Source organism: Polyodon spathula, chromosome 3 (genome assembly GCF_017654505.1).
Source record: "Polyodon spathula isolate WHYD16114869_AA chromosome 3, ASM1765450v1, whole genome shotgun sequence".
Classification (NCBI taxonomy): domain Eukaryota; kingdom Metazoa; phylum Chordata; class Actinopteri; order Acipenseriformes; family Polyodontidae; genus Polyodon; species Polyodon spathula.
Genome location: NC_054536.1, coordinates 1,224,336 through 1,249,344, shown reverse-complemented (window position 1 = coordinate 1,249,344; position 25,009 = coordinate 1,224,336). Strand labels below are relative to the sequence as shown.

The window sequence follows — 25,009 nt, the reverse complement described above, 5'->3', positions numbered from 1 at the left end:
AGGCTAGTCTTATTCTAACATTGAATCAGACCAAGCAGCTCCACTAATCATGAAACCCAGACTCAACTCAATACAGCCTACATCAGTGGCTCCCAAACCAGGCCCAGTGTGTGTCTGCTGGTTTTCATATCAACTGAGCTCTCAGTTACTGAACGAGACCCTTCATTGAACTTTTGTTTTTTATCGTTTTCAGCTCTTGCCAGTTCCATATTTCAAGTTAGCTGTAACATTTTAGAAGCAGCTTGAACTCTGCTACTGTTTAAGAGCTGAACACAATTAAAAAGGTCTAATTAAGAAAGTGACCAGTTCAATTAAGTGACTAGTAAGCAATTGAGAGGTCAGTTTGAATGAAAACCAGCAGAAACAGGGGGTCCTCAGGACTGGGGTTGGGAACCACTGGGCTATATATTTGTATGAAGCAGAAATGGTCAAAGCCAGACCCTCCACTTCTGGTCTTGGTTCCAGCCCTGCTCTCAATTGTTTAATTGAACCAATGAAACCTCCATCCAGCCCCTGCAGTAGATAATGATCTCATTGAATCTGTAAAACCTGGAGTGGATTAGTCCTCCAGGACCGTGACTGGACCCTGGTATAAAGTAAAGCCAGTGCTCTCTGTAGGTTCAAACAGGAAGGTACTCCACCCTACCTTAGCTAGAGCCCTGAAAGCTCATACTTGTTTTGAGCAAACATTCTCTGTCTACACGAGCAACAGCATCCTTCTGCTTGCTTTTGGTATTTCTAAGACATGATGATATTGTGAGCATTCAATGTAATTGACACAACCTGACTCGTGGTTGAGTATACTCTGTCCTACCAAACACCCCTCTCTCTTCTTAAACAGGGTCACAAACTACTCCAGTGGCATATAACTCCACCCTCAAGACCCATTCCAGTCCTGGTCTTTATTCCAACCTAGTACTAAATTACTTAATTGCCTCTAAACCACTTCAATTAACAATATTAGAACCTGCTTGGAAGTAAAAACCTGGCGTGGACTAGATTTCAAGGGGCAGAGTTGAGTACTACCAAACTACTCAAAGCCGGGATAGAAGAAAGACTCCCATTGCATAGCAGCCTGATCCATTCCTGGTTTACTAAGACACACAACGAGCCTGGGAAACAGCTCTGCAATCCAAGTCTTATTTCTATCCCCGCAGACCAGTAATGAAATACTCCAGTTCTGGTAAAAGCCATTAAACACACACACACCAATTTCCAATATTTTAATATTAATAGAGATGTCTTCATATTACTTGGATGAAATGAGCAGCGTTTATAAAACAGAATGCATTCTTTACAAGGAATGTAAAAAATAGTTTTTTTTTTTTTCTATTGTTGCTCTGCAGTACCTTTTAAGCAAATTATAATAAAAAGAAATATTTACAATACATAAAAAAGCAGAAATAAGGTCATTGTGAAATAAACAGCTCCAAGATCAACACAAAACAATAAAATCATAATTGGATCACATTAATAAATATCCAGGTTTTCTTCAGAAGCATTTTTTTTTTGTACAATAGAAGACAACTTATTTACAGAACCTGGTGCCCTCTTGTTGGCACAAACACAAAAAAAAACTAATAAATTTTACAAAAGCAAGGCAGCAAAGCAGTCGTACCTGCAGCAGATCATACTGCAGATTGGCTCTATGCAGAGATCCCTAGGAATGAGCGACTAACAGCACATGCAAGAGCCAGCATATACTGAATGCCTGTCAAATACAAAGCCTTTTGTAAATGGAATTTAGTACCGTTTGGATATGTAGTAGTGCCTCAGCAGTTTGAACAGTCCACTGTATACAGTAACTTCTGACTGTTTAGGGACAGGACAGAGATTATCATTCTTCAACTGCTTATTAATAGTAAAAACTACAAAATAGACACCAGATCACTGGATTGTAAACCCTGCAATATATGCATCAAAGTGTTGCAATGCCTTAAGATTTTTTTTAAAAATGTTTGCACATTTTAGTTCTGAGAATTGCCAAATCAATAAGCCTGTTGAGGGTAACATGGCCACGGTGCAAAATCTTTTGCCCCAACCTTACACTGAAGAATGAAGCACTGGTGTTGATGCAGTTCACAAAACAAACTTTTAAAAATACATGAATCCTTCCTGACAGTCACATAGAGGTTAAATGCTTGACAACAACAACCTTCATTACTATCAAATAAAATAGTTTATTATATATTACAAATCTTTCAGAATTTGCAAAATTTTATTTATTTATTTATATATATATTTTTTTGTTTGTTTGTTTTTTAGCACAAAAGGTATTTTAAAAAGACAAATGTGATTCCTTCTAAAATAGTCTGATTTTCTTAATACAGGTTAATTTTGATTCTATATGCAATTTATTTACAACAATTCTGAATATTTGACACGCTGTACATGAAGCACAAATCGACCCCTATAACTCAACATTTTACTTTGCACTTTGAAAAGTAAAATTACCAAGAACCAATTGCACAGTCCCACACTAAATAAAGCCCCCTGGATTGTGTGGGCCGCTGTAGCTGGTTTCTCTGCATATCAGGCACAAGACTGGGTCACCCTGGACAGAGACCAAAGCACTAATTAAATAAATTAGAACCCAATAATTTAAATCCAAATATACTAAAACAATGCGACAAACTCATTTATAATTTCCCGGTTTCTCACTAAAACACCCCCCGGTCAACTCGATGGGCGTCTCATATGCCTCCCCACCCAAGATTCGTTTTTCTGAGATCAGATTCCACAGAAGCTAAACCAGTAAGTTTCATTAAAGAAAGGTAAACGGTTGAGGAAAGCAGTGTTTAGTTTTGGGATGGTGCTACTAAAAAACAAGATTGCACTTTCAAAAAGCCCACCTAACAAAGCCTCAGAGCCTCCGTTCTTCTGAATAAATACAGAGAAGTTGCATAAAATAAATTAGAAGATGTAATACTTGAGGTATTACAGATTATAGTTTGTTACACTCGTGAAGTTTCAAAGCATTATGCTTGTAATAAATAGAAATGTTCATATTAATGATTGCTGTAACTCAGAGCAGTGCTGTACACAAACACCACAACTCCAAAACACATGTGCTGCTCCAGAGTATCTCAACACATCAGAAAGGAAATGCGAGTACCATGCGACAGGTTTCGTGTTGTTAAAATAGAGCTCAATGTTTGCCAGGGGTAAAGTATCTGAAATGGCATGATAGTGAAGCTGCCCAAACAGCAGCTCTACTGTTCATGTTTATAGCGGCTTTTAAAAAGCACCAGGTAACAAAACCAGCAGCCACGGTGAACACAGCAAATGGCTCTAGCAATAGAGAATCGCACACAGCTATCACAGCATTTGAGATTTTTCTATAAGCCGCTATAAGGACAGCGGTGCCCCGATTAACATTAAACCCAAGGAGAAGTCTGTTGTTGCACTTAATATTCCTTCTTAAGATGCCTTTTAGATGCACTCTGAATGCAAGTTTAGGACAAAATATAATAATAATAATAATAATAATAATAATAATAATAATAATAATAATAATAAATGTTTTTTGAAATAAAATACTAGCAACAAAATAAAAAATGAAACATTATATACACACATGGCAGCTTCTACAACAAATGCACTCAGAACTTGACTAAAGCGTCACTGTAAAAAAACAAAAGCTCCCAGTCTTTTGAGATTTATCTGCAGCCCTTGGGTTACAGAAAAGGCCAGAGAGCTTGAGTAGAATGTGTGTTAGCTGCCAGTTTGCACAGTTTGATTCGTACTACATTTTTTGGAGGCTAAATAAGACATATCTTTACACATTTAAAAAAAAAAAATCACAGCTTTCTTAAAATCAATCAAGTCTTCCAAACGTCAAATGTGAAAAACCCCTATATACAGTCCTTATTAAATGAGTTTCTCTCTTTTGAAATGGTGAGTTTGTAAAGATTGAAACTGCATCGTGTTTTACACCATCACAGATTCCATTACTGATGACTTGATGGCTTCTTCAAGGAGCTGATTGTCTGTGAAAGCAGCAGGGGGTTCTGGGACGGGTTCCGACACACCAATCAGAGACTCCAAAAAGCACGTGCCGGGGTCCCCGTTTTGGGGGAAGCTGGGGATCTGGAACTGAAGAAAGCTGTCCAGATTCTCATATTCTTTCAAAGAGTTATAAAGAGGACCAGGGCTATAATCCTGAAATCCATGGAAGAACTCAAAATCTGAGTCTGATGAGAGGCTGAGGTCCATGTAGCTCGGAGACGAGTGATCGATCGAAGGGGACGGGGTGCTGGGGAATGCCTGGCTTGAGCCACTGCTGTGGAACATCGTAGTGTCTTGGTTGGCGTTTTCATCCAAGCACTCCGAAATGCTGGACATGTGGCCACACACATGTCTGCTACTGCTGTCCCCACCATTCGTGTTGCGTTGGGGGTCCTCGACAATGTTATCATTAAAGAAGTCCAAGGTGTTGAAGCAGCCAAAGTTCACCTGTCGCTGACGGTCACAGCTGTCACCACTGCTGCTGCTACTGCAGTCCTCATTGTCAGAGTCATTGAAGCTGAGAATCCTGGCCAGCCCATTATCATCCACATCAGACTGCGGCTTATCAGACTGAGGACTGCTGCTGCCAGCACACAGCCCCGAGGAGTACTCGCTCTGGCTCGAGGAGCTGGAGGAGTCTGTCATGTCGCTGCTGCAGCTGCTCTCTCCAATAGGGTCCAGTTCTGCGCTGAAGTGAAAGCTGGGGCTGGTGGAAACGGTCAGGAGCTCCTCCTCTGACTGGAAAACAAAGGGGCTCAGCTGCTGCCTCCTCCCACACTGCTGCCCGGTGTCAGTGCTCTCCTCCAGCCACTGCCTCCTCTCACACTGCTCTCCGGTGTCAGTGCTCTCCTCCAGCCACTGCCTCCTCTCACACTGCTCCCCAGTGTCAGTGCTCTCCTCCAGCCACTGCCTCCTCTCACACTGCTCCCTGGTGTCAGTGCTTTCCTCCAGCCACTGCCTTCTCTCACACTGCTCCCCAGTGTCAGTGCTCTCCTCCAGCCACTGCCTCCTCTCACACTGCTCCCCGGTGTCAGTGCTCTCCTCCAGCCACTGCCTCCTCTCACACTGCTCCCCAGTGTCAGTGCTCTCCTCCAGCCTCTTCTCCAGCTCCAGCTTCATGATAGTGTGGATGTAGTGTGTCTGAACGCGGCTTGAGTTGAACTCGATCCGGCCCTGTGTGTTCCCACAGCCATCCTTTGTGCAGCCACAGGGAAATGAAGAATGATCCATCTGTGGGGAGAAAGCAAGAGACCATTGTTAGCGCCAATTCCTTTTGAATACTGAAAAGTCTGTCGTTCTAGCTAAATAGCTAGAGGACACAAATGTCGTGTCTTCGGTTGTTTTTTTGCATCATCAATGCTGATGCTCATGTAAAAGATTCTGGTAAAGTACAAAATACTCCTTAATTTTCTCTGCTGGTTTGCTGTGTAACGCAGATTTGGAGGTTGAATAGTGGAATGCCAGCTGTGGTTCCGACACTGCTCCTAACAGAAGCCCTACCTGGCACTTGATCCCTGCCAGGCTGCAGCTGCATGTCTCGGGCTCGCAGAAGCCCTGGCAGTCGCAGCCGCAGTCCTCCCGGGAGAGCCTGATGGCGTGCAGCTCACGCTTCTCCTCTTTGTCGATCTTCTTGACACCGGCGGCCTTCAGCAGCGCATGCCGTCTCTTGGATGGATAGGGATGGAGGAAGAAGCCACCCTCAAAGTCCACTCCGCTAACGTCAATGTCATCTTCAGACACGTCATCCAGTGTCAGCTGGGCCGCCTCTTTGGACTGCACAGCACCATTTTTAATTAGCTGTAAAACAAAAAGCAGTGTGTCAAGAGTGTGGCAATGCAACTGTTAATTACTACCGTGTGACTCAAAGAACATGTAAAAAAAGAGCAGCCTGCAGGAAGAAGACTGCCTTGTTTGCCACCACTCTGAGCAGCAAACGAATTGTAACCACGCCTCAGTGATGTACCTCTTGCTTAAGGACTTCCAGTTTCTCCTCCCGGAGACGATCCTTGAGCTTCTCCCTGCGGAGGTGCTGCTGCTCCTGTGCAAACTCCGACAGCGTGTACCGCCTGCAGGCGCTGTGCTGCCTGCCCATGCCCAGGGTGCAGCCCCCCCTGCTGGCCACGCTGGTGAAGCCCTGGCAGCGCGGGAAGAAGAACACAGTGACCTGGTCGAATTGCACGTTGTTTCTCCGAATACGCTTGGCTCTCTTCAAGATTGACGTAGCTGAAAAAAGGGGGGAGGGGGGAGCAGAGAGTTAAAAAACACCGCCACAAAGAACACACATTTACAGATCAACAGCGTGAAACACCCCGCCACAAAGAACACACATTCACAGATCAGCAGCGTGAAACACCCCGCCACAAAGAACACACATTCACAGATCAGCAGCGTGAAACACCCCGCCACAAAGAACACACATTCACAGATCAACAGCGTGAAACACCCCGCCACAAAGAACACACATTCACAGATCAGCAGCGTGAAACACACCGCCACAAAGAACACACATTCACAGATCAACAGCGTGAAACACCCCGCCACAAAGAACACACATTCACAGATCAGCAGCGTGAAACACCCCGCCACAAAGAACACACATTCACAGATCAGCAGCGTGAAACACCCCGCCACAAAGAACACACATTCACAGATCAACAGCGTGAAACACACCGCCACAAAGAACACACATTCACAGATCAACAGCGTGAAACACCCCGCCACAAAGAACACACAAAAAAACCCTATGAAGAAATGTAATACTTCATTCAAGCCCCTGAATTAAAAGTTGTTGTTCTGGTTTGACAAATGTATTGGGTGCGTTTCTGAAAAATGTGTGCCCAAGATAAATTGGAGTAAGTAAGAACATAAGAACATAAGAACATAAGAAAGTTTACAAACGAGAGGAGGCCATTCGGCCCATCTTGCTCGTTTGGTTGTTAGTAGCTTATTGATCCCAAAATCTCATCAAGCAGCTTCTTGAAGGATCCCAGGGTGTCAGCTTCAACAACATTACTGGGGAGTTGATTCCAGACCCTCACAATTCTCTGTGTAAAAAAGTGTCTCCTATTTTCTGTTCTGAATGCCCCTTTTTCTAAACTCCATTTGTGACCCCTGGTCCTTGTTTCTTTTTTCAGGCTGAAAAAGTCCCTTGCGGTCGACACTGTCAATACCTTTTAGAATTTTGAATGCTTGAATTAGGTCGCCACGTAGTCTTCTTTGTTCAAGACTGAACAGATTCAATTCTTTTAGCCTGTCTGCATATGACATGCCTTTTAAGCCCGGAATAATTCTGGTCGCTCTTCTTTGCACTCTTTCTAGAGCAGCAATATCTTTTTTGTAGCGAGGTGACCAGAACTGCACACAATATTCAAGATGAGGTCTTACAAGTGCATTGTACAGTTTTAACATTACTTCCCTTGATTTAAATTCAACACTTTTCACAATGTATCCGAGCATCTTGTTAGCCTTTTTTATAGCTTCCCCACATTGTCTAGATGAAGACATTTCTGAGTCAACAAAAACTCCTAGGTCTTTTTCATAGATTCCTTCTCCAATTTCAATATCTCCCATATGATATTTATAATGTACATTTTTATTTCCTGCGTGCAGTACCTTACACTTTTCTCTATTAAATGTCATTTGCCATGTATCTGCCCAGTTCTGAATCTTGTCTAGATCATTTTGAATGACCTTTGCTGCTGCAACAGTGTTTGCCACTCCTCCTACTTTTGTGTCGTCTGCAAATTTAACAAGTTTGCTTACTATACCAGAATCTAAATCATTAATGTAGATTAGGAATAGCAGAGGACCTAATACTGATCCCTGTGGTACACCGCTGGTTACCACACTCCATTCTGAGGTTTTTCCTCTAATCAGTACTTTCTGTTTTCTACATGTTAACCACTCCCTAATCCATGTACATGTGTTTCCTTGAATCCCAACTGCGTTCAGTTTGAGAATTAATCTTTTGTGCGGGACTTTGTCAAAAGCTTTCTGGAAATCTAAATAAACCATGTCATATGCTTTGCAATTATCCATTATCGATGTTGCATCCTCAAAAAAATCAAGCAAGTTAGTTAGGCACGATCTCCCTTTCCTAAAACCATGTTGACTGTCTCCCAGTACCCTGTTACCATATAGGTAATTTTCCATTTTGGATCTTATTATAGTTTCCATAAGTTTGCATATAATAGAAGTCAGGCTTACTGGTCTGTAGTTACCTGGTTCAGTTTTGTTTCCCTTTTTGTGGATCGGTATTACGTTTGCAATTTTCCAGTCTGTCGGTACCACCCCTGTGTCAAGAGACTGCTGCATGATCTTGGTTAGCGGTTTGTAAATTACTTCTTTCATTTCTTTGAGTACTACTGGGAGGATCTCATCCGGCCCAGGGGATTTGTTTATTTTAAGAGCTCCTAGTCCCTTTAACACTTCTGCCTCAGTTATGCTAAAGTTATTTAAAACTGGATAGGAACTGGATGACATGTGGGGCATGTTGTCAGTATCTTCCTTTGTAAAAACTTGTGAAAAGTAATCATTTAACATATTTGCTATTTTTTTTTTCTTCCTCTATGATTTTGCCATTTGTATCTCTTAAACATTTAATCTCCTCTTTGAATGTTCTCTTGCTGTTGTAATATTGGAAAAACATTTTGGAATTGGTTTTAGCTTCCCTTAGCAATGTTCATTTCTATTTCTCTCTTGGCCTTTCTAACTTCCTTTTTGACTTGCATTTGCAGTTCTGTGTACTCTTTCTGCGTACTTTCTTTTTGGTCCTTTTTTAATGCTCTGTAAAGTGCCTTTTTTCGCTGAATATTTTTTTTAATTGATCTATTAAACCATTTTGGCAATTTAGTTTTACATTTAGATTTGTCTACTTTAGGGATATAATTGTTTTGCGCCTCTAGTACTACATTTTTGAAGAACAACCATCCTTCTTCTGTGGGTGTTTTCTCTATTTTACTCCAATCTACTTCTGTTAGTCTCTGTTTCATACCTTCATAGTTTGCTTTTCTAAAATTGTAAACCTTAGCTTTAGTCTTTACTTTTGAGGATTTAAAAAACACTTCAAATGAGACCATGTTGTGGTCTGAGTTTGCCAGTGGTTCTCTGACCTCTGTTTTAGTTATTCTATCTTCGTTATTTGAAAAGACTAAATCAAGGCATGCCTCCCCTCTAGTCGGTGCCTTGACAAATTGTGTTAGGAAGCAGTCATTTGTCATTTCCACCATTTCTATTTCATCCTTCGCGCTACCCACCGGGTTTTCCCATTTTATTTGGGGGAAGTTGAAATCCCCCATTAGTATGGCTTCTCCTTTGCTACACACATTTCTAATGTCATTGTATAACAGATTATTGTGCTCACCGTCTGAATCTGGCGGTCTATAGCATGCTCCTATTATTATGCCTTTTGAATTTTTGTCTGTTATTCTGACCCATATTGATTCGGTTTTATTTTCTTTGTCCATGTTTAACACCTGGGCTTCAAGACTGTTTCTTATGTATAGCGCTACCCCTCCTCCTCTTCTGTCCTGCCTGTCTTTCCTATACAGTGTATACCCACAAATATTATATTCGTCCCCATCACTCTCAGATAACCACGTTTCTGTAACACCTATCACATCATAGTTACCTGTTAGTGCAGTAGCTTCAAGTTCTAGAATTTTGTTTCTGATACTTCTAGCATTTAGATAAATACATTTAATGGTTGTCTTACCTGAGTTGTTGTTCTTGTTTTGATGCGGTCTCCCTTCTGTTTTTTTGTTGATTTCTCCCCCCTTCCTTTCTAGTTTAAATGCTTCCGAACCTGCTCGAGGATCTTTTCTCCAAGTAGACTAGTTCCCTTGTTATTTAAATGCAGTCCATCCCGTCTATACAGATAGTCCTCGTTGTAGAAAGTGGTCCAATGATCAAGATAGGTGAAGCCTTCCCGTGTGCACCACGTCTTCAACCATTCGTTTTGATTTATTATTTCCAGCTGTCCATATGGTCCTTTGCAAGGTGCGGGTAGTATACCAGAAAATACCACAGTTTTGGTTTTCTCTTTTAATTTCCTTCCTAGCTCTCTGAATTTGTTTTGCAGGGATTTTGGTCTGTCTCTTCCAATGTTGTTTGTACCGATGTGGACGACTACTACCGGGTCGTCTCCTGTTCGTTCTAGGAGCCTGTCCACGTTCTCAGTGATGTGCTTGACCGAGGCTCCTGGAAGGCAGCACACTGTTGTAGTAAGGGGGTCCAAACTGCGAACTGAACTTGCTGTGTTTCTCAATATGGAGTCCCCAACAATCATGACCTCCCTTCTTTTTGCTGTCTGGTCACCACTGTCAATGGGGTCCTGGATGTTGTTCCTTTCATTCTCTTGTTGTTGGTTCTGCTCATCAAAATTCTGAAGTGACTCAAATCTGTTGGTTGTTTTGATTTCTGGTGGTTGTGTTTGACGAAGTTTCTTTTTTTCCCTGCTTCTGCCTACCTGAACCCAGCTGTTCTGACCTTCTATCTCCCTGGTGGCTTTCAGTCTGTTAGGGGTGATGCAGACTTCCATGAATTGTGGGTGTGCCAGTTCCTCAAGATCCTGTTGCTGTCTCACTTCTTCCAGCTCCATTTCTAGCATACTTACTAGTTTATGCAAATCCTGGATCGCGCGGCACTTTACGCACACTTGGTTTAGCTCCGCTGGGTTTTCTCGGATTTCCCACATCAAGCAGGTGTCACAGATTACTGGCTTGAAGACCATGTTGAGGTTTTTTTTTTTTTTTTTTAAGTTTAGTTTCTTCTGCAGCCGTCAGCCTGCTTTCAAACTGCTTCGAAACTGCTCTGTACTCTTCCACGCTGTACTTCTCCCACTTGCTGTCGCTGGGAAGACTGCCTCGTTTAACTGCGTTGTTCTGCTGTGCTGTCGGCTCCTCCCCTCGCCCGTGTCTCAAAACGGCGCTGAATTTGAATCAGCTGCTCCGAGTTTCAGCTTGTTTGTTATCAGAAAAACACACGCGGCTGTGTTTCCCCAATGTCCTCTGTTTTCTGATTAAAGCAATTCAAGATGCAATTTCTCCTTTCTGCTTCGAAACTGCTCTGTACTTTTCCACGCTGTACTTCTCCCACTTGCTGTCGCTTCCACTCGCTGTCGCTGGGAAGACTGCCTCGTTTAACTGCGTTGTTCTGCTGTGCTGTCGGCTCCTCCCCTCGCCCGTGTCTCAAAACGGCGCTGAATTTGAATCAGCTGCTCCGAGTTTCAGCTTGTTTGTTATCAGAAAAACACACGCGGCTGTGTTTCCCCAATGTCCTCTGTTTTCTGATTAAAGCAATTCAAGATGCAATTTCTCCTTTCTGCTTCGAAACTGCTCTGTACTTTTCCACGCTGTACTTCTCCCACTCGCTGTCGCTTCCACTCGCTGTCGCTGGGAAGACTGCCTCGTTTAACTGCGTTGTTCTGCTGTGCTGTCGGCTCCTCCCCTCGCCCGTGTCTCAAAACGGCGCTGAATTTGAATCAGCTGCTCCGAGTTTCAGCTTGTTTGTTATCAGAAAAACACACGCGGCTGTGTTTCCCCAATGTCCTCTGTTTTCTGATTAAAGCAATTCAAGATGCAATTTCTCCTTTCTGCTTCGAAACTGCTCTGTACTTTTCCACGCTGTACTTCTCCCACTCGCTGTCGCTTCCACTCGCTGTCGCTGGGAAGACTGCCTCGTTTCAAGAATGTTGTCCATTGCCTTTTATCCCTGAACTTGTTTTTCACTTGCATTGATGATATTCTCTGCACAAGGCAAGTCATGCCGTACAACTACAGAACTATCCACCCAGTTAAAGGAAGCGTCACAACTAAACCCCATAATTTAATAGACACCATACTTTCTGTAGCTTTCTCACAATTTATGAAAAGACTACTTGGCTACATGTTTTAACTGAATATACATCTGTTTTGTTATCATATTAAAATTAGCTATGTTATGACTAGTAAAGTGTGGAATGTTTTACTAGGCAGTCATCCAAGGTAACTGGAAGAGCCATTTCAAGGCGTGGGGTGGGGGTGTGGCTGAAACAGCTCAGACACTAACTCATGTTTCTCTCTATCCATCTCAATAAACACAGCCGTTCTGCCGGCCCTCCCTTTAGCAAACAGCAGTGCCACGGTACTTCCCAGGGTACGCCATCAGATGGAACCAGAGCTGTTTGGTCAGGCAGAATATTGCTGAAGTTTTATAATCATGCACAGACCAAGCAAGATTTTTGTGTTGCTTTGAAGAAGTCCATTAACCAATGGAAGCACAGTAATGAGTGTGGCTCCAAACAGAACAGAATTTACTTTGTTAATGGCAGGCTGCCACTCTTGTGTAGAGGTAAATGTAAAGTAAATGTAAATGTGTATGTGTAAATGTGTTTTATTCACTCTCTCAAATCCAGGGACCCCCCCCTCCCCACCCTCGCTCATATTTCCTGTGTGCGTATTAAACAGGTAAGTAACTACATTCCCATGTTTGCTGCAAGGTGTTAAGACTGCGAGACTTGCATATACAGAACGCTGTTCAAGCGGGGCTGTGTCTGCTGCACTGCCTGCTACAGAAACCGCGTCTCACACTGGAAATAACTCCAGGAAACAGGCAAAGAAAATGAACTGAGCTGGTGGTTTCATGCAACCAAGCTCTGAACCTGCACACTCGCTACATGAAAAGCTTTCAAAGCCAGGCCAGCCACACCTGCTTCAATACTAGGCTGCGGTTTTCCTTTTACAGGGATGGGGGTTATAGTCACCTTATTTCTTACTTGCTTGCTTTCAGTGACCTAAACCACTAAGATATTTACCTTTGTTATACCAAACTACCAGCTGAACCTCCCCCGCTTCACACACACAGTGGCTGTTATTCTTTCAACAAGACCACAAGGGGACTTGAACTACAAGGCATTGGGAGATGGTGCCGTGCTTTTATTTGCAGTATTTCATTGTGCAAACTGGCTACGAGGAAAAGCACACAAAGCCTCAGTTTAATATTTCTAGGACACATCCCTATGTAAAAAACCCTGGTAAATGCAGAGTTAATGCAGTAAACCTGTAGCACAAATGTAGAGTCATTCTGCAAACAGAGCCCCCCTCCCCTACACCTAAACACTTTCCAGTGAAAGCAAGGAGACCAAGCTGCACGATCTGAGCTGAACCGCAGCCTCTCCCGTACTCAGCAGCCCCTGACTGGATGCCTGCCAGGAAGCCAGTCAGAGTGCATGGTGTTCTGTGTGCCAGCGCACGTCACTGCAGCGCCTCGCACGCTGGATTCCTGCCCAACTGCTGGAGGACCGGGGCCAGGAACTGTCTGTCCTTCATCCCCATCAGTCCTCTCTGCTCACGAGATCCGTGCAAGGGCTTTTGTGTAAACACTTGCAGAGATCAGCAGATGTTGAGGATTTGTGATTTGCCAACAATGCCTGGTCTCTGTTCATTTATTATTGCTCCCGTTGTATTATTTTTTGTTTCATATCGCGGGCAGCTGCATTTAAAGAGTTGCCCCGGAAATATGCAAACAAGACAATTAATGAGGTTTCAATAGAAAGAATGCTGTATCCTTGTTACTCTGTGTTTTCATGTGTTAGGAATTTGTTCTCTTCCAGCATATTGTTTGGTTTGCAACTGAATTTCTGCAACTGAACTGAATTGAAGGTTAAAGCAAGGTTAAAGATACCCCCTGAATGCAAACACACTTACTGGAGAAATGAGCTGGAAAGGCGCTGGGATTGTGGGGCCTGGAGTCCAGGGTCTCGGGGGAGGAGCTCTCCCCGTCCGACTCCCATCCTGAGGAGGAAGAGGGGGAGGAGGAAGAGTAGCAAGGGTCCTCATCCACCTTGTCCAGCTTTCTCTTGAGTACCCCGCTCATGGTTGATGCGAGCTACTCGGTCAATCTGCTGGGACAAAGAGGAGAAGGAACAGGTAAGGCAGTGAAAACCACTGGACACATCCCAGAAGCAGCAGAATATATATATATATATATATATATATATATATATATATATATATATATATATATATATATATATATATATATATATATATAGATTAATTAAAAGAAAACAGTTCACCATTTCACAAAGCACAAGCTGCTATTGGAAATCAACAGCCCTGGTATTGTGATGCGAGTACTACTGGGAGTACTCCCTCAACAACACAGTAACACAGCTGAGCTGGAGATCCTTCATTTTCTTGCATCTTTAGAGCAATACCTTTTCCTAAAGAAGCTGTTTATACACTTTAATACCCTTCTTCCTTCCTCTGCTCCTGTTGAGCGGCTCTTCTCTTTTGCTGGCTTGATTTTCAGCCCCCAATGAAATTGGCTGTTAGGTGACCTCTTCCAGAAACTTGTTTGCTGAAGGAGAACTGATAGAGAACTATACAGTGCCACACATCAGTCTAGCACATCAATGTGTACTGAAAACTACACTAATGTTAGACATTAAATAAATACTGTTTGAATATTCAAAGGGTTTTGCTTGCTATAGAATTACTCCCCCTACCCCTCTGCAAAAAAATTGTTATTTATATTAAAACTGCATCTTTTCAGAGGGTGAACTACATACATACATATATATATAAAATCCAATTTAAAAATGTATTTTATTAAACGCATTTTGTAATTTCAAATTGTATTTTCCGAATACAATTGTATTTTGTATTGAAAATACAGTGATTCCAAGGTAATTTGTACTTTGATACACTGTTTTTTGAGCATTTTGTATTGAATATTTTGCCCAACCCTGCATGCACAGAGGAAAGTTTCTTTAAACTCTCCGTCACAAGAAGGGCTGCACCTGTCAGGAAGAGGGTGGAGAGCCAACATTGCATCACAGCTGATGTGCTGTACTGTAACTGTGAGTCAGCATGACACAGGGAGAGCATGAGGAACCATCTATTATGGCAACAAAGCACCACTGCCTACAAATTCCTGGCAAAAGGCTGGTGGTTCGAAGTCAGCTGCAGATTACACACAGAGCAGCGTGTGGGAGTGAATGACGAGCGACACCTTTATCCATGACGTGCTCCAGTGGGGGAGTTTCAGATGACTGGTTGGAATTAGTTCGTTTCACAGTTTACAAGGGAGATGAAACTTGCTCGTGGCTCCCAAAGTGTCACTCTCTCTTTCTTTCTCAGAAGAGGCTTGTTAAACACAGCTGACATACGCTGCAGACAAAGTGCCCCCAAAGGCAGCGTTAGCTGCAGAGAAGCCCTTACTCTGAATTCCTTTCTAGAATGTGTGTGTGGGGGAGGTGCTAATCTGCTTCTTTCTGTCTCTCCAGCTTCTAATTCACTGACAGGTTGTCATCCTCCAAGTTGTCAGTTTCCTCCCTTTGATACTCAAGTCACTCTCAAATGTATTAAGAAGAAACTGTTTGAAGCAGCGCTCAACTCCTTGTGCACATTAAGGAGTTAATGCTGCACAAATCATCTGAAACTTTATCCAGCAGGCCCCCTCCTCTTGTGATTTTGGGGTTTTTGCCATCCTTTGAAAGCTAACCACACTGAGCTGTCTGCACGTTATGCAATCAGCATTGATAAACAATTTAAATGGCCAGGACAAATTATAATTAAAAGTATGCAAGAATGCATTTCAACCCGCACAGTACAAGGTGCTGTCCACATGCCATTGTTTTACGTAACTGAAAATCCTGTAATTAGGCATTATGAATGCACTAGGATTATAGACCTAAGCAATGCTTTCTTAGCGTTAGTTTCTTCTGATAATGCATACTGGAGACATTCTGATTTCTGTTGCCCTTCGTTGCTTCCCCAAGCTCAGTATACCAATATACTTCAGTTTCAACTATTTTTTGCATATTTCAGAATATCATTTGTTGCAATAGCTTGTCTGCTTCCAATTTAGCCTTTTTTTCTAAAAAGCTTGGATGAGGCAGTTCTTTTTATTGCAACATTTGAGATTGTTCTGCTTGACCGGAGACCATGCCAATCCATTTAATTCTGAACTTAATCCTGAACAGGTGGACAGACAGTTTCAGCACTTAGCAGACAACTGGCCACCTGTTTAAACAATGCAGGTCTCTCCACGTAACACTATTACAGTGAGAAATCTCTGCAATTACATTATGGCAGATATATAAATTTAGTGCATGCCATTATTAATCTGAAATGCTCCATGCACATTTTGCTTTCAAACCTGAGCAAGAAAAGAAACTGCTCAATTTGACACATTCAGTTAGGTCTGGTGTCAAACAAAGTTCACAAACCCTATTTAACATGCAAGCACACACATGATCAGCCCAAGTAACTGCACCATGGGGCAAACACTTCCACACGACAGCCAAGAGAAAGGGTTCCTGGAGAGGATGGGAAGCCGACTCCGCTGTTTAACACACGCTCACAGTTCTTTAACTATGCATTCTCGACTGGATTTAGTTATTTTGCTTGGCTGCTGGAATGGGAATGCATTTAAAAATGCTCTTCATCAAAAGCACTATACAATTATTGGTGTTCAATCTGCACAAACTTTATAAATCTGTCTCAAAACCTTGGCAGTCACTTTCTCTGTGTTCTGCCAGGGAAGGTAAATAAAGAGGGGCACAAAGGTTAAAAAGGAAAGTACATGTATTTGCAGCGCCCCTGTCACCGTGGGAAACGTGTTTCACCTCCTGCCTGGAGCCCCGAGAGAAGCGGGTTTGAGCAGAGTGGTGTGAAGCCTGAGCCGGGTCACCCCGAGTGCTCACCTGTTCTTCTCCACACCTGCTCCTGAAGGGAAGCCGGCACCTTGAAACAAACCTTCCTGTCAATCCGTTTCCACGGCAGGGGAAGACATGCAGGCTAAACTGAAGCGCTGTGTCCTGGGTGTTCACCTGGCAACGTGTGCCAATAGCCTGACCTGCGGCTGTTCCACGCAAACTACCTGGGGGAAAACGGGACTGATCTGCACGGCAAACAGCGAGAGAAAAAAAATAATACAAATAAGCTTCATTCTGTTTTGCACGGTTGTGGTGATGGGGTTTCCATGCCGCATTGACCAATGCAGGAAAACGTTCCGATTAATAATGGAAACATGTGTTTTTTAGTGCAAATCATAATACTTTTCCCTTGGGTGAAAAATACCTGGCAGAGTTTTTTTACAGTTTACTGTGTGTCCTGCTGCCAGTTACACACTGTACCTTTCCAGTAACACGTTAAATGGGTCACGACCCGTCGTCTCTCTGCAATAGTACAATGCGTTTTTTGTTTTTTTAATGGCTCAGATTTTCATTCTAACAAGAGACATGACAGGTAGTCCAAGAACACTAGAAATAAAATACATTATTATTATACCAAAATGATACTACAGCTGGAGGACATACTGTAGATTTACAGTGCCATAGCAGACCAAGAGAACAGTACCTCCACCTTTCTAAACTAAGGGTTCTACACTGCCACCTTGTGGCACACCAGCAGCAATGGGAACAGCTCTCCCTGAGTAACCTGGACCCTCCACAAAACTACAATGCTTCCAGGCTACATTCTGCCAAGAGACATTCTGTTCCTTGGCTCCAGCTCCTTACTCATTCATTCCAAGCAGGGAAAAAATAAAGCTTTTAAAAACCAATAAAGAACGATGGATCAAACCCACAGGAATTCCACTCTGGCACCACAACTCCCACTGTCCTGGGGATTACACGACAAATATTTAACACAGATGTGCTCCTCCCCTCTCTCCAAGCTCTGCTGCTCAGGGCTGATATTTCCCAGTGCAACACCATTTTTGGCGCTCCTTAAGAATTCTGCAACTCTGTGGGAATTAATGGAATCTGAGCGAACACAAGGGTCATTCCATGCCTGGGTTGTGCAGCTACAGTGTGCAAGGTGTTACTTGCTTTGTTCCAGCTAATACTTCAAAAGCAACAATTTCAAGAGTTTTCTAATGAACATATTTACCCCCCCCCAGAAAACAGAGCTTCAGACAGGTCTTTGAAGGCCATAGCTTGACTTTTGTTTTTAGCTACATTCTATTGATAAGATGAACAACACCCTTGTACATCCTGATAAAGGGGACTATTCATGTGATGTGTAGGCTTCCTAGACCAATCAAGTTTCACCAATACAGGTTATGCAAAATTATTAGATCTGCATCTTTGAGGAGAACGCACAAGCAGCAAAGCTCAATGACCTGCACAGTGCTGCTTCCTTCTGCACTGTACTTCACAGGGCAGGGATTACCCCTTTCAAAGACCCTGTGAGAATTTTAAGAGAGGACTTTCCCAGGGTGACTCTGCTAAAGGGGACACTTGAGACCTTTGTAAAACTCTCAAGCCAAGTAATAAAGGCACAGGCGTGACCACATGAGCAGGAGGTGACAAAGGATTCAGTGGAAGTGCTAATTAAGCTGTTCTGATGAAGTCACAGAGTAATATTTACCATTGTAAAACACCTCCCTCCCATTCATGCTGTTCACAGTATCTAGTTGCATCAAGCTGGCGCTTCAGTGAAGGTAGTTGTAATAAAAGTGTGGCGTTGCACACAGGGCTAGCAAGCTATTTCAGCTCAGTGTGACAGAACATGTACCTCCTGGTCAGTAGAACATGCATGCTGCAAGAGGCCCTGACTGTTCCCATGCAGGGGTGCTTGGGGGGGGGGGTGCTGTCTGGGGCGCGCTGGGGTCAAACCCCTCTACCACTCCCCTCTGTTCACACAAGCCCTGTGGGATGTTCACTGTGCATACAACAGATGGGGCTGCGCTTTCCCATTCCTGCTTCAGCCCAGCAGAAATCAGGCAGCCAGTCAGGCAGAGAGCAGCCTCTTGGCACATTCGTTTAATGACCCCCAACACTAAACGTGACACCGCAGAGCCTAAAAGACAGAGCCGCTTATACCGACGGGAGCCTTCGTGACGTCACTCCCTGTATTGTAGACTAACCAGCCACATCACTAAACACAATCTTGCATGAAAAAATATGTTTTAAAGGATTTTTTTTTTTTTTTAAAGATCAATACATTCTGTATTTGTGTATCAATGGAGCTGAAATACTGTACTACAGCGTACCGTGGAATTGTTATTTTTTAAACACGAAATTTCCTTTTGGTCATTATGAGGAACAATACCACACATTAGTGATTTTCCAGGGGTATTTTGCATCGCTCTTGCTGTATCACTGTGTGTATGGGAAAGACCACATGCTCACCACGAACTAACGAAGGAGATGGCTCAGCGTGCATCCTACATTCAGAGTTCATTACTCCCCACGGCTTCATTAACTTCTTCTGAACTGCCCGTTTAAAGATCGCCTGGAGTCTCTAAGAAATGACTCGCTCTCCGATTGATCCAGTCATTTAAGAAGAGTTATAGTGAGCACACAACCTCAAGACGACAAACCTCATTGAACATCGCATTACAGCTATTTATGTAGTGTTAAATACAACAAATAAACCTCTTCGTCCATTAACACGGGTATGCAGGACCACTGAAAATGTCATTAGTGAAATTAACGATCAATTGGTATTAACGGTTAGTGACTGATGTATCGTTATCGTGGTTTCAGCTAACCCGTGAACGCGGCTGATTTATCCCACTCCTCTCCACAGCTGAGCTTCTCACCCGCACTGATTAACGGCACTTAGAGCAACACGCATTGTGCCAAACCCCGTGACCTCGGGTCAGCTGCTGTGTAGGACAGTCAGTTCTGTAACAGTGGCTACTGTACACTAATACACAGGCACGATCGCGTTATCCTATAAATCAACAGCCTGCAACAGGGTCAGATGGCATATTACCCCAATTAGCAGAGCAAAACGCCACACAATGTATGCGCTTGTTGCTTAGACCGCTGGTAGCAACCCATTACAGAACTATACCCCTCCCCGCGATGCACTAGACAGCAATACTACAGTATTAGGAATGAGTCGCATTTCCCTCGCCGTGCCGCTTTCAAGACTATTGTTGGCTTTGGCAAATGCTAGGCATTTTTTTTCTACTGGTGTGCAGCGCACAGGCAGATACTGCTAACGTTAGCCATTTCTAAATAAAGCGAATAATTTTGCCCAGCGGATCAATAAAAAAAAAAAACAATTAAAAAAAAGCTAAGTTATAGAAATAAGCTTGCAGGAAAACGCCGAACGCTGATGAACACGCACATTTCTCAAATAACCCACACACTGTTACATCTGACACAGATGCCATTAAGAAGCGTACAAGCAAACTTGTACCTTCACCCCCCTGGCTGTATCAACCAGCCCGAACTTCCTTAACAAAACCGAACGAGCGCAGCTGCTTAGTGTTTTCCAGTCACACACGGCACAGAGCCTTCCAGCTATCTGGCAGTAGTCCAGAATCAAGGTCTTTAAACAGAAACTGAACGTTCAGTGTTAAAATTGCCGACAAGCGTAAAAATAAAGTTACCTACCAACAGTTTGCGTATCCGTCCACCATAAATGAAAGACAACAAAAACCCTTTTTGTGTTTGCGAAACGAATTCCTCTGAAGCGAGCTTAGCCTTGCACAGTCTAGACTGCTGGTCGCTGTGTTTTTTGTTCGCCTCGGTCTGCCTGAAAGCGTCCCAGCCGACGCTGGCGTTGTCTGACTCATCTAGCTCAGCAGCACCTCCTTCTCGTCAGCGGAAAACTCCCTGGCCGAGTGACGCAGGCAGTGACACGGGGGAAGGGAGAGAGAAAGGCTGCCCACACCACTTCCTGCCTTCCGAGTACCGGCCCCAGCGCCAGCACACCCTGACAGCCAGTCAGCTGCATTGTCTCTCCTCTCCCCCCTGCCCAGGGACCTGTAAACACTGCCTGAGTGGGAATGCAAGAACGAAAGGGGAGGGGGAGGGGAGAATGGATCAGTTCTGTCTGCTGCCCTCTTGCCTACACTAAAATCTTCCATATTAAAGTGTGTAACAGGGGGTGACTATCAAAGATCTTCATTACTGATTATCTAAGTCACCTATTGTACAAAAAGGCACTTGTTGTATATCCATTAAAGAAGTAAGACAGGTCAGTTCTGAACCTCTATCACCCCCACCCTCACACTCCCTGCCCCCACCCTTTCCTTCCTACTTACACTAGTGTTAACAGCTTTGCATTTGTTCTCTTTCACCAATGGAATGATTTTCTTGACTGCCGAGTGTCAAGACTGGTACGATATGGTGCTGTCCTTGGCAGTCCTGAGCCAGAAGCCTGTTTTTTGAGGGTAAAATGAAGAGACAGTGTCACACCCAGTCACTCCACACTGGTCGTGAGTGGATCATACTTGAGGTACCAGCACTGCACTTGTGGGAGAGGCTGTTCATTAAAATGATTTTCTATTCAGGGATACCGATATTTAGTGAGCAAGTAGAGTGAAGTTATCCAGAAACAAACTCCTCATCCCTAGCTGTGCTGCTTTCCCTAGAAAAAGGAGAGCATTTCAAGGGGTCAGTCTACTTGTGAGATGTCTTACTCGTTAAAATATTTAGCATATTATTAAAGAGGAGAAAATTATCCATTCAGAGATACCCGGGTATTTAGTAAGTGAGGGGTCTGAGTGAAGAGAGAAGGACAATACAATCCCCACCCCTAGCCTTGCTGTCAATCATGTGCTGTTTCCAAATTTTTGAACATGGCAGCCAATGAAAATCTATAAGCAGCACATGCACCATGGTAACACTAGCATACACAGAGTACTTCCTGTGTAAATACACTGGCTGTGCTACAGCCAGCAATTGCTCATGAAAGATACTGCTCACAAGCATGCCAGTTACCATCTTCTAACAGTACTCACATAGGCCTCCATGCCCATCACATCCCGGTCCACGCTCCCCCGAGACTGCCTGTCTGCAGATGTGCCCATCACATCCCGGTCCACGCTCCCCCGAGACTGCCTGTCTGCAGATGTGCCCATCACATCCCGGTCCATGCTCCCCCGAGACTGCCTGTCTGCAGATGTGCCCATCACATCCCGGTCCATGCTCCCCCGAGACTGCCTGTCTGCAGATGTGCCCATCCCATCCCGGTCCATGCTCCCCGAGACTGCCTGTCTGCAGATGTGCCCATCCCATCCGGGTCCATGCTCCCCTGAGCTCGGATAGGCTGTGGATGCAGTGCTGGAAAATGCTCTAAAAACACAGCTGGTTCTTGATGATCAGACTGACCCGCTTGCATATGAACATGGAGATGATTCGTTGTTTTTTCCCCATCAGTGACTGTGTTTGTGGCTGGCTTCGGAGAATAGTTTAATCATATTACTGCCTTCCATTTACCAGCTAAAATGCGTAACCAGAATCACCTGTATGTTTTACATTAACAACGCTTAAAATAACAAAACGCAAGCGTATTCTTATTAACGTGTGATTTGTATGCTCTGCAAACGCTGCTATTTCAGGTTTGTTTGTTTTTTATTATTATTTTTTATTTAGTAAACACATGCAATCCCTTTCCTCTAGTACACGTACATTGTGTTGGTGGCACCACAATATACATTTTCTTTATTTGTATCTTTTTTTTCTAATACATGTAACATTTTCCACCGGACTCCAGCAAGTAGTCTGCCGCCAGAAGGGGTCAAATTAAAGGCAGAAGGAAAGAGACCCTCCCCTCCTCTTACAGAGACCAAAGTACTTCTCTCCAGTGTGACGCAATGTGTTGGCTATGGAAATTGAATCATTCTTTAATGACGCTGGCAACAGGACGGTTCCGCTATCACAAAACAAGCCATGTCCGTATTTTTTATAACAAATCATTCAGTGAGAATGTACAGTATTAAAAGGGCTTCTGCAGCTTCAAACGGGTCAGTCGTGGGCACTTTCTCTTACCTCTGCTGTTTTAAATTGATTGATTTATTTGTTCTTTTCATCTTATATTTGATTAAATCAGTAAGGATGTCAAGGCAGATTAAATGCGCCCAGGGCGATAGACAATCACCCTCCAATGCGCCTCGCTTTCACTGACTTGGAATCCCATTTCCCCCTCACATATATATTTTTTTGAAGCAATCAATTCTCAAACAATGCTATCTTTCATACAAGCTGTATTTTGCTCAGCCCTCGGGCTAAAATCTCTGTTCAATTGCTATTCAGACACAAATATGCGCTGCCATATTATTAAGTTTTTCCATTGGCCGCGCGAACAGCAATTAAGCAGTGCCTGTCAGTTTGTTTTTTGTTTTGTTTTGTTTTAGGGGTTTTTTATCTTGTGGATTTTTTTTTTTTTTTTTTGTCATTGTTTTTCTGCAGCTCTTGTTAACGGGGGAATAACATGTTTTGTTTCGCCTTACTGAATCCAGAGAGTGAGAGAGAGAGAGAGAGAGAGAGAGAGAGAGAGAGAGAGAGAGAGAGAGAGAGAGAGAGGGAGAGAGAGAGAGAGAGAGAGAGAGAGAGAGAGAGAGAGAGAGAGAGGAGAGAGAGAGAGAGAGAGAGAGAGAGAGAGAGAGGAGAGAGAGAGAGAGAGAGGAGAGGGGAGAGAGGAGAGGAGAGAGAGGAGAGAGAGAGGAGAAAGAGAGAGAGAGAGAGATGAGAGAGAGAGGAGAGAGAGGAGAGACTGGCTGATTGGCTGTGTGCTTGAATTCCTCTCTCCCTACAGAGACGTCAAGCATTCTACCAAGTCCGTATTTGTTAAAATCCGCCACCGTTTAAGCACTGCGTCCTATTTCAAAAAACATTCTTACATCCTTCTTCGACAGTGGGCAGAAAATAGGTGATGAATCATTAGAAAGGTGCTTTTTCAGAGGAAAGGGGTATTTGTATTTCTTGTATTTGTGATCATACTTTTACCAATACCTACCCAATTAAGAGCAGCTCTATATAAGTAGATTAATATATGGATCACAATATACGATCACACAGTAAAATAGTCTGGAGCTGGTTTTTGGAGGTAATGCACTGGTGCAGCTTAGAGTACATTACCTGCTCAGAAGCAGCAAGAGGCATCATATTATTGTGTGATCATATATTCTGACCCATATGTTAGTCAAAATATTCTGTGTTTCTTAAAATAGACAAACATCTGTTTTCTTTCCCATATCTTGTTTCTCACATTGAACACAAACATGACAAAGTTGGTTTATGTAGGCAAGTGTTTCTTCTTCTTCTTCTTCTTCTTCTTCTTCTTCTTCTTCTTCTTCTTCTTCTTCTTCTTCTTCTTCTTCTTAATAGTTGTATCAGTTCAATTTCTTGCTCTTTTAAAAGCGTTTATTTGAAGTCTTCTCTTACTGGTGTGAAACTCTTTCTGAGTTTCTGGGTGGGTTCCATGCTTTATTCCAGTATTTTTTTTGCAATTTTGTTTGCACCAGAGTGAATAAACAGGTTGTTATTTGCATAGAAAAGCATTAGGAAAGTGTTATGAAGTAGGGAATATATATTTAGACGTACAGACGTGTGAAAACGAACAATACAAGATTGTATTTATTGCAATGAAACACTCTGTTACCATGGTAACATATGTGTATGGACAACCACAAATACATATGAATTGCCACTGTGCGCAACCTCGATTTCACCCCTACAGAGCAGGAGCAAACACACTGACAACATTAGAGGAGCTGTGCGTCAGTCAACAATTAGGACAGACATGAAGGCAGCTTCAGAAAGCTCTGTGCTGTAAACAGCTATTACTTCAGTGAGGAGGGCTTAAGCTGAGGGAACACGAAGCCACTTTGTGGCTTGGAACTTGTTTTCGGAAGACAAGGTTTCAGGTGCTGCGCGGCACGCCAGTGAAGACAGGGTTTTCTACAGCAAAGCTGCCTCAAATTAGTGCTGAGGGAACACAAAGCTACTCTTTCAGGAACAGTGGCTTGAAACCTGGTTCCAGGAGACTGGGAGACTTAGTTTGAGGCCACTTTGTTGTATCAAACTCCAAGTCTCACCTGGTGTACCATGCAGTTACCTGAAACATTGTCTCCTGAAACCAAGCCCCAAGCCACAAAATGGCTTCATGTTCTTAGGTCTTAGGTCTCCCTGTCGCCTGGAACCAGTTTTCAAACCACAATTCCTGAAATAGTGGCTTTGTGTTCTCTAACTTTAGTCATCTCAGTTTGGAAAACAAGGAGGAAAGTGTTAACACAAATAAACTTGGTTAAAAATAGCACACAGTACTGC

The 25,009-nt window shown here is 43.3% G+C and overlaps 1 protein-coding gene across 3 annotated transcripts; it reads right to left on the bottom strand.

Moving 5' to 3' along the window:
- Window positions 1-1,208: 1,208 nt before the first annotated feature.
- LOC121309933 (cysteine/serine-rich nuclear protein 1-like) lies at window positions 1,209-20,563 on the bottom strand. 3 transcript variants are annotated; one of them, XM_041243139.1, is made up of 6 exons: window positions 20,348-20,563; window positions 13,692-13,885; window positions 5,972-6,231; window positions 5,509-5,805; window positions 5,066-5,238; window positions 1,209-5,017 (listed from the first exon to the last, which is right to left on the bottom strand). In XM_041243139.1, exons 2-6 carry the CDS (start codon window positions 13,858-13,860, stop codon window positions 3,931-3,933), a joined length of 1,986 nt encoding a protein of 661 aa, XP_041099073.1. In that variant the 5' UTR covers window positions 13,861-13,885; window positions 20,348-20,563; the 3' UTR covers window positions 1,209-3,930. The 3 variants fall into 3 exon arrangements, with proteins under 3 accessions (XP_041099073.1, XP_041099064.1, XP_041099058.1); XM_041243130.1 differs by having other exon boundaries at window positions 1,209-5,238; window positions 13,692-13,888; XM_041243124.1 differs by having other exon boundaries at window positions 1,209-5,238.
- Window positions 20,564-25,009: the final 4,446 nt, after the last annotated feature.